Raw genomic sequence first — 10,344 nt, forward strand, 5'->3', positions numbered from 1 at the left:
GCATAAATGTGCGAGCGGGCTTTGTTTGAAGACGATGCACTGTTGGGCATGTTATGTTGAAATTTATATTTTAGTGCGTATCTTGGCAATTAGAAGTTTTCATACTCAATTGCAAATTTCCAATTCTTAACGAACGGCGTAGGCCTTTCAGGTTTTGCTTGAAAATCGGGATGCTGCTACTTTCGCGGGAGTTGGTTCCAAATTTCCGGACACAGAACAGCCCGGTCTCCAAAGGACACCAATCTACTCCTTCGTCGCAACAGTGGAAGGCTGTTGGAGATATGCAGTTGCCGATCCGGCTGAAAAACGTCGAAAAATGACCGGAGACAATCAGTGCCAGCGTTGTTGATACACTTGCAAACGAGCAAAAGCAGTCGGAGACATGAAAAGCATATCTGAGCGGCACGCCGTTAAATTTATGGTGGTCCAGAAAGAAATGCAGTTTTACACAATATTATGCATACGAATTTGCTAAAATTTGATGTCGCCCTATATATCGGTCTAAACAACGACAATTACGATGATTTATTTCAAATTTTCCACGAGGCCTTTCCTTGACCCCGAGCCAGTGAAAATCATTCAGCCCAAGCGTGATTTGGTCTGACCAGCAAACACCATAGATATGCAGTGCTGCCCGCTCTACTGTACTGTCAAACCTCATCTTGATACGAAGTGCTTGCGGGACCGTACAATTCTTTACATTGTTCTTAAAAGATATAATCTTCGCAATACATGTACCTCTCGAAAATAATGTTTACATTGTTTGTGCGTGGTTGAAAGATTAGGAATGGCATTAGCTCTCAAACAACGGCTACTGTAAAACCCATTAAAAGTGTTTTTGGGAAAATGAAAAACCCCAGATGGGCTTTGAAATTGTCTAAAAACCTCCAAGGGTGGTTCACTTTGCTGAAAAACTTCCACCGGGTGCATATATGTATCTGTGTTGGTCAAAAAAGCATGAAGGGGTTTTAAAAAGCTGAAAAAGATTTATTTTTAAGGGTGTAGTAGATCTATGAGCGGCATATCCTCAAGATTCTGAGAGTTTTTTAGGGCCTAGATGTACTTGATGATCAACATTGGCACTAACAGCAACTATCATCAGATTTAGGTCCACGCTTCATAATGTTACTCGAGGAAATTCTGCATAGAACTCCTTTCTTTTCTCTCAGTGCGGATACTAAAAATTTTTCTGAAAGTTTAGTAATTCAGTCTCCATCAATTTTACCACGTGACCTTAATTTGTTGCTTTTTGTCCTAACCATGTTACAAGTAGATTAGGCCTGCAGTCTAGAAGCTTTCGACGGAGGGTGAAGTCATCATGGCGATCATGCTCTGCCTCTTGGCTCTGCTAGCTGCGTGTGGATCTGCCCAAGGTAAGAAACTCGTACTTCTATATTTTCCGGGATTTTAGCAGCAAGGGACTGTTTGACAACGTTTAAATCTGAAAATTCTGGTTTTGATTATTGACCATTCGCAAGGTGCTGTTCGATTTCTCAGCCTGTGAGTCCATTCACGATCGAGGAATATCGAGCATGGTAATAAATATTTGCAAATATATCAAATCGGCAAAAACGCGATGAGAATCGCATGCATATACACTACAGCGGGTTTAAGCCTCAAACTCCCCAAGTTACTACAAAAGCCTCACATCTTGCAAGTGATCACATGCCTGCAAAAAAGGCCTCGCTCCCTCAAATGCCTATTATATTTGGCGAAATTAGATCGACGTGCTGCTGACTAAACTGCCCACATGCTGAGAATTCAGACTCTTTAAAGCGGCCGCGGACATGCATGTTGCACCATTTTCGACTTGGACGCTCAACTTCAAACGACTTGTAAATCGTGCGCCTTTGACGGAAAAGCCGTTTCTGAGTCGGTGATCCTGAAGATGACGAGCCTCGAAAATTATCGCATTTGGCTTTAATTTCTAAAATATGACCCAACCTTAATAGCGGCCTACCGTATATCTCAAAAACGTTGCTCGGAGAGGAGGTTGATCATGTAATTCTGCGAAGTGAGAGATGCTCGGAGAGGTGGCAGTTGATTCCACGGGTTGCGAGAGGCCCAAAACCGGGAAGGTCAAATGAGCGTATAGATGGTTACCGAGCTGATTGAGGCTTTCTAAGGCTGACGTTACATAGGCCTCATTCGTTCACTTCCCACATGTCACGTTCCCCTTAATGCGTTCGTTCCTCACTGAATGCATGCCACAAGGCCGTGCATTCACCGAGGAACGTTAAGTAAAGCTGGAACGTGACATGTGGGAAGTGAACGAATGAGGCCTATGTAACGTCAGCCTAATGATTACTGTGTTAACCATCCTTTTTTCTCCTAGGTCAAGCTAAGAACAGAACCAATCTGATCGTCACTACAATCCTGGTAAATATACACCTTTCCAGAAATGGGGCGCTGAGTGTCCGAAATAGTGATGCCATAAGGGGAAACTTGGCCTTATGGTGGAGGGACAAAGGAGATAGTCATGGTTGACCAACACACTTGAATGCCTTTGATGACGGACAAGGGGGAACACGTTAGTTCCAAAGCAAGCCACCAATTTCGGGAAGCATGTATAAGGCATACAGATATAAGGCATAATCAGATTTGTTAGATGTTGTCCTCTTAGATGTTGTCTTCTACAATTTTGAGCTAGGCCTGCCTCACGTTTGGTACTGCCAAATATTATATAACAGTTTTTTTCAGGAATGCATGCTTTACTTCTAATCACATGAAGGACAGTTCCATTGGACTGGTTTTAAGACACATCATTTCAGCACTATGGAGGCCACGCCGAGCCAAGCAAAAAACAATGTATAAAATTAGGATAAATAACTCAAATCTGATTGAATTAATGGATTGTATCAATTGGCCCACAAAATAAAAATTTTAAAAATAGTGATTGTCATTGTCATACACTGACTGTAAGCCAAGCCTACATGTAGCTCAAATTTATTAGTAATTTTGTCTTTACCAAACATGACCTGGTGCATGAGAGTATGAAGAAATTTTACTAATTAGGCAATTAAAGGACAACATCCAACAAATCGGATCTTTCCTTGCATGTAGGTCACGATCAACAGTTTTTTCCCGAAAGTGCGTGATGTCTGGATACTCTCTCATTGCAAATGACACCCACGTCAAAATACGTTTTGAAGACGCTTTTCAAAGAATGACCAATTGGTTCTGTACACCACTGGAAAGGCCGTGACTTCCTCTTTCAACACGAACTCATCTCATTTATTTGATGAATACAAGTCAGTAATTAGCGCAGAATTGGCTCCGAGCCCTTTAGGCCAACCCAAACTAAAAAATTCAAACCAGACCCCCAAATCGCTAGAAACCGCGTTTTTCGAAAAATTTTATTATTGATAAATAAATGTAGTTTAGTGAGTTCATTTTCGAAATAAATTGATTTTTGTCCAAAACAGGGAAAATATTTAACATTTAAAGGTTTTTCAAAAGCTCAAAAACCGTTATTTCTAAGAGTGCATAGAAAGGCATTCATCGCCCACTGTCAACCAGTACACGTTGGGACAGAGCAGCAACTGGTCCTATTTGTGCAAAAATATTGAAACGTTTCTGCTTGTCTTATTCTTTAAGCAAGAACCCTTCGTACAATTAGGTGAGAATTACAAACTCGAGGGGTTCATTGTGGACCTCCTGGACCGATTAACGGAGAGGATGGGCTGCACATACACCCTGAAGCTGGTGAGGGATGGGAAGTACGGCTCTCCCGGGCCTGACGGCAAGTGGAATGGCATGATCGGAGAGATCAAGAGTGGGGTAAAGTACATTATTTTCTCGAAGACGTCCTCCATCAAAAAATATAACTCATGACCCAAACGTGTCCCCTGTTTGACAGGAATATTCCATCACGAAATAGGCTACTATTGCACTTTCTTTGATTTGTTCCAGGAAGCCGACCTGGCGGCGGCGGCTCTAACCATGACCAGCCTGCGGAGGGCCCACATCGATTACTCGTACCCTTTCCTGGCAAACAGCCTCTCGGTCCTCATGAGAAGGAAAGACATCTATGGCACGGCAACAGAAGCTATGTTTGGCCTGAATTACTTCCTCACGCCATTCAGCGCTGGGGTGTGGATGCTCATCATCGTCTCCTTCCTAACGGTAAGTACAATGGAACCTCCCATAGGCGACACCTCGCTTTTAAGGACACTAGTTTTGGACTAGTTTCTGACTGTTTTCGCAACTACCCATCCGCTAGCAATATGTCAGCGGTATTCATAGAGCCAGGAAAATGTTTGACCTTATCCGAGCATATGCGTTATTTTAAGCTTGCCTTGGTTTCATTCTGCTGAACCATCGTTTCAGCTCACCTCTCTGAGATGGGTGCTTTTGCTTTGGCGTCCGTCGTCCGTCGTCGTCCGTTGTTGTCCGTCGTTCGCTAGCAGGGCACGTTTCGCAAATGTTAGAGCTATTGAGTTGAATATTGGTACACATGTACCCTTGTGTACACTTTGGAGACCCAGTTTCGGTCCGATCCGATTCTCGGTTTACCCACCAGGTGGCCAAAACCGAAAACACTAAAAGTGCTATATCTCCTAAACTAAGGGCTTGATCGTCGCCAAATTTTTATCATAGATCCATTTAACATACACGTAACACCCGGGTTTTTGATTCGATGTACTTTTCAAGATCACAGAGGTCAAATGGCGTAAATTGGCCGTTTGGTACACGAGACTCCCTATGTTATGTAACCTCTGACACCGAATTTCGGTTCGATCTGATTCTTGATTTGGCCACTAGGGGGCCAGAAGTGAAAACCTAAAAAGTTGATATCTCTTTGAGTGACTCGTTTTCGATAAAAAGTTTATGGTAGGTTATTCTAAAATACCTTGGTACCGTAAAGTCAACTTTTAAATGGAAAATGCATAAGCCTCGTTCTGAGAGTGGAGTGTTTTGGACACGCAACCAAGATGCTCTACCAAAGTTCCCTCGGGTTGCACTAAAATGTGGAAACCATGCACACAGCTCACTTCAGAAGTTTGAGGCTCTCAAAACACTGCTTCAAACACAAATCAGCCAAGGAAGCATCAACCACCCTAAGTTTTTTAATGAGAACTACACATATTTGCTGAGAAAAACGCTCCAAATAGCCCATTTGCGCGGATTTTAGCATCGCTTGAGCGAGCCGATCCGGACTTCCTATACGCGCTGCCGTAACATAATGTAAACAACGGCGCTACCGGCGCTCCGGGCAGGCGATGGATGGAATTTGCCAAATTCGCACATATTCAAGTTATTTCGTGGCCTATCTTTTTAAGTTTGAGGTATTTTAGAATAGAAATTGAACCCTCGGCTTCGGACCTTGGTTGAGTTACCAAGACACTCTCGGGTGGAGCTAAAATTTCGTCCAAACCCTCGCCTATCGGCTCGGGTTTGGACTGTATTTTAGCTCGACCAAGGTCCTCCGCCTCGGGTTCAATTCCTTAATCTCAGCATGGATACAACACATGTCATACGGGTTTTTGATAATAAAATGATCGTTTAACCACCACACAGGTTTTTAATTTCACCTACTTTTCATGGTCACAGAGGTCAAATGGCGTAAAATGGCCGTCAGGCCGTAACAATGGCAAGTTTCTTAACCGTAATGACTAGACCTATTCATCACAAATTGAATACACATTTACGTTATTGCTTGCCCTACATCAGAATTAAGGGTTGACCACAGGTAGCGCCATTTTGGCTAGACCTCCAAATCCTAAAGCATTTATAACTTTTTCAAAATGTAGCGAATGCTCATTTCAAAGACTGGAGTCTGTTATTTGTTTTCTAGAGAACAGCCTCCAGGGTTTTAAATGAACATTCACTACACTTTGAAGAAGTTCTAATTGCTTTACGATTTCAAATTCTAGCCAAAATGGCGGTACCTATTGTCAACCCTTAATACTACATGACTCAATACCATGCTCTTCATCCATCTTTCCTTCACATGAGGTGAGCACAATGGCCCTGGCCATTTAATTTTAGGTTAACCTTTGTACATTCTGCTGATCGGACCTATTTGTTCCAACTGGCCTTGATTTCATCTTGCTGAACCTTTGTTTTTTCAGGTTAACCTTGGTTCATTCAGCTGATCGAACCAATTTGTTCCAACTGGCCTTGATTTCATCTTGCTGAACCTTTGTTTTTTCAGGTTAACCTTGGTTCATTATGCTGATCGGACCTATTTGTTCCAACTGGCCTTGATTTCATCTTGCTGAACCTTTGTTTTTTCAGGTTAACCTTGGTTCATTCTGCTGATCTGACCTATTTGTTCCAACTGGCCTTGATTTCATCTTGCTGAACCTTTGTTTTTTCAGGTTAACCTTGGTTCATTCTGCTGATCGAACCTATTTGTTCCAACTGGCCTTGATTTCATCTTGCTGAACCTTTGTTTTTTCAGGTTAACCTTGGTTCATTCTGCTGATCTGACCTATTTGTTCCAACTCGCCTTGATTTCATCTTGCTGAACCTTTGTTTTTTCAGGTTAGCCTTGGTTCATTCTGCTGATCTGACCTATTTGTTCCAACTGGCCTTGATTTCATCTTGCTGAACCTTTGTTTTTTCAGGTTAGCCTTGGTACATTCTGCTGATCTGACCTATTTGTTCCAACTGGCCTTGATTTCATCTTGCTGAACCTTTGTTTTTTCAGGTTAGCCTTGGCTTCATTCTACTGACTCTGTTTAATCCGTACGAGTGGAAGCAGCGGATACAGAGGGGTGAGATTAAGGATTCAGAAGAGACCAATGACACGTTTGGTGTCAAAGAGAGTCTCTGGTTCTCCTACAGCACGCTCGTCCTCCAGGGTATGTCTATACATTACATGTATTTGTCCTTGGTGGTTAAGGCCGACGTTATCAAGATTTACACTGGTCAATAGATCAATACGAAAACACATTTTTTAAAACTACATGTAATGTGTTTTGCCAATGCGTATTTAGACAAGTTGATTGTTCAAACTCAATAACGAAATTCAAATATTTAACAAACGCCAACGCGAACGCCTATTCAATTGCTCGACTTCCTGATAACGATGTCGAACAACATGGCAGGCGTTTGCGTTCGTGTTTCGGGGGATTTGCGAAAACTCACGGAAGGGCAGGTAAGATCCTGATATCTCTATTTCCTTCTTACAGGTTATTCCAAGCGTCCCCTCTCCATAGCAGCAAGGGTACTCGCTGTCTTCTGGATGTTCTTCATCATACTTACTCTGGGTAGCTACATAGCTCTTATGGTGAGGAACCCGAACCTTGTCCTCAACACACAGAGTGGAGCAGACATGACAATCACGGGACTCAGATCATTTGTCTCTGATACGGATAGCCCTTCCATTACTACTATTGGTGCTGGATCAACAATGGCCTTCTTCAGGAACTCTCGCAGCCCAATTTACATGAAAATATTTCAAAAGATGATGAAGACTGGTTTCGTGAGAACCACTGCGCAAGGAATAAAACGTGTGAAGAGTGAGGGAGTCGCTTTCGTTATGGAAACCACCATGGCGAATTACATTGTAAACAGAGATTGCGAACTGATTACACTGGGCGAGGATTTTTCCGAAAGGCATTACGCATTCGCCATGAAGAAGAATGATGATGTCAGACATGACATCGACCGAGCTCTCCTGGAGTTGACAGAGATTGGGGAGATCCGCCGCTTGGAGTTGGTTTGGTGGAGAGTCAAGTCACCAGTCCGCTGTCAGGGTGCTCCGAAGATTGGGCCCTTCCCCACCGCGTCTGGCGAGGAGGACAGCTTCACCAAGACAAGTGGTTTGGCGCTGCAGGCGTTCGGCGGGCCCCTTGTCTTCCTCCTCATAGGCTTGATCATCTCGGCTCTTGTCTGTGTAGGAGAGATCCTCGTCTTCAAGCATTATGACAAGGTAAGCAAATGCATGTCAGAGCCTTAAAGGGGCAACTTGGGCATGAGACATGTTGGTTTTTCATACAGAAATGGCTTTCAGCAGGACCACTTCTCCTCCTAACATGATCATTGAAAAATCATTGAACTGCAGTAAACAATGCACAAGAAGGGGGTGTAACATTAGGCCTGCCTGAAATCCACTAGCCATTTCCAAAACTGCCTTGCAACACTGACAAAAAACTTTATTAGAGATCAGCATTAATGATACTAGCATATACCCATGGAGCGGGCAAAGTTGAAATGTAATATACATTAGTTAAATGGGCACGATGATTGAACTACATTAAATTTCTAACGTTACTGAAGTTTTATTAAAGGTTAAACACGAAATGAACTGCATTTAGGGACTTATTGCTGCTATCTACATGCAACCCCCAATAGATTGATTGGAGTACGCTATTTTGCACAATGCATTGAGACCAGTGACAGCAGGTCCTGTTCCAAATAAGGGCCTCACATATTAGGCATATCACCTACCCACTCCCGTACCCAATGCCACTGTCGGACCAAAGCCAGGCGCATGGAGAGATGCAGAACGCAATTCAAACTGACAACATCAATCAGTAAAGAATAAATCAAAGAGCAAGCGCTGGCCACTGTACATATTTTGTCCATCCTGGCATAACTGTTTATTGATACCCTGACTGCATGTTCCGGTAGGCCACCCTGCATAATTTGCCTTATCACTCCGGTCAGTGTTTCTCGAATAGAACTAAAATAGAATAGGCTAATCATTAATCTCCCTGCTAATACCCTGCACCATGGACCAGGTTGTATAGCACTACATACGTGCTGGAAGCTAATATTGATGTGGCAGGGAGAATATGCGTGAAGTTTGTGTATGCTTTTGAGAATGAGCGGAGCTCTCCAGTCGACGTGCTCTCTGAAAAGTTGTTATTTATTCCAAAACCACCAAGATATTCGACGTATGACACCCTCAGTGACACTCTTACTTATGATCCACACCTACGAAGCCAAAAGTTGCAAGAATTCGACGCATTTCCGAGGCCCAATTTTGAAACAAAAATCGCCTCCTATTTAGCGGCCACAACGCGCATTATAGTATAGATACTACGAGTGGCGGCGCATGGTGTCAAGCAGTGGCATTATCCTCCTTGCCAGGTAAAGCCCACCCGCAAGTTGTCCCTTTAGACCAAGCCATCAACGTGGAGTACTGCTGTGCTCGGTGACATGCGATTTTTGACATGGTGTGTAACAATAGCATTCCGCGAAGATGACGTCACTGCAGCTGCTGCCTCTATTTCCCCATCGATGAATTACAGGAAATGTCGGACAAACATGCGGTTTCGTAATGGAGTCAGGCTTTCTAACTGGGGCAGTTAGATTCAATCTGGCACATGTCCGAGTGTTGGAAATACTACATAATTGTTCTGAATATTTTTCTCTCTGACTCTATGGTATCATTCATGCTAAAAACAATGCAGGGTCAAAGATAATTGACTTTGAAATAAGCTCAAATGCGTAGAAATAAGTGTCGATGTCCGACTGTCACGTGACTAAAACGTCACCAATATCTTATTCAAATGACCTTGTGAGCTATAAATAGTAACTTCTCGGAATGCTATTACCGCGATGGTTACTACTGACAGTAACTTGTCGATGTAAGCACAACCACCTCGATGTAGTGAAAGAATCATTTACTAATTCATTATTTACTCTTCTTTTGCAGTCATCAGGCGTTCCGATTGCCAGTAGTGACGAGAATGAGAGAGCCTAGATTCCATGAGGACGTATTGAACTAATAGCACCATCTCAGTTCGCGTTCGCTCATTATAATTAGCAATGAATGGTGGGTGGTACGAGGGGCCGTTGTTCATATGAATATTTGGCATAATTTCATCCTTATCATGCAGCGGTCAGTGAAAGCCCTGCCCCCCCCCCCCCCCCCCCAGGTAATCGACACTTGTTTGACCCCTAATAAATATTCACCTTAATCACCTATATCCAATCATGCGGCGGCAGGCTCTCAGTTCAATGCATTGAGGGTAAAATCAAACACACAGAAAGGTTAGTAAGATAAAAAAAAGTTCCATTAGTTGTGAGCTTTTGCTCTATTACAATCTGATGCATCACTCATAAACGACCGACATGTATGTGATTTTGAATTTTCGTCAAGCGGGTTACTTCGGTAACGTCACGTTTTTGGTGACAAGATGGCGGACGAAGCGATTTTTGATGTGAGAAAAGTCAGTTCTTACAGTTCTCCAAGAAGAAGTTTGTAGTAAAGTTTGTGCATGAAGTAGTTTGTAGACGAGTGTTCGAGGAGATGAAGAGGATGGAGACTAGTAATTGGTGGCCCCCATTAATAAAGTCGGAAAAATTTATATGCTGTGTCTCTTCGTCAATCTGGACATGACACAGGTTGTGGGAGTGTCTCGGATTATCGTGGTGTAATGGCGC

At 43.0% G+C, this 10,344-nt stretch overlaps 1 protein-coding gene across 1 annotated transcript; it reads left to right on the plus strand.

Annotated features, from left to right (window-relative positions):
- The first annotated feature begins 1,278 nt into the window (after nucleotides 1-1,278).
- On the plus strand, nucleotides 1,279-10,267 carry LOC135498631 (probable glutamate receptor). The gene is made up of 7 exons (XM_064789001.1): nucleotides 1,279-1,373; nucleotides 2,336-2,379; nucleotides 3,598-3,780; nucleotides 3,913-4,125; nucleotides 6,656-6,809; nucleotides 7,140-7,882; nucleotides 9,614-10,267. The coding sequence occupies exons 1-7, from the start codon at nucleotides 1,319-1,321 to the stop codon at nucleotides 9,659-9,661; spliced, it is 1,440 nt and encodes a 479-aa protein (XP_064645071.1). The 5' UTR covers nucleotides 1,279-1,318; the 3' UTR covers nucleotides 9,662-10,267.
- The last annotated feature ends 77 nt before the right edge of the window (nucleotides 10,268-10,344 follow it).

The sequence above is a fragment of the Lineus longissimus genome, chromosome 14 (genome assembly GCF_910592395.1).
Source record: "Lineus longissimus chromosome 14, tnLinLong1.2, whole genome shotgun sequence".
Classification (NCBI taxonomy): Eukaryota; Metazoa; Nemertea; class Pilidiophora; order Heteronemertea; family Lineidae; genus Lineus; species Lineus longissimus.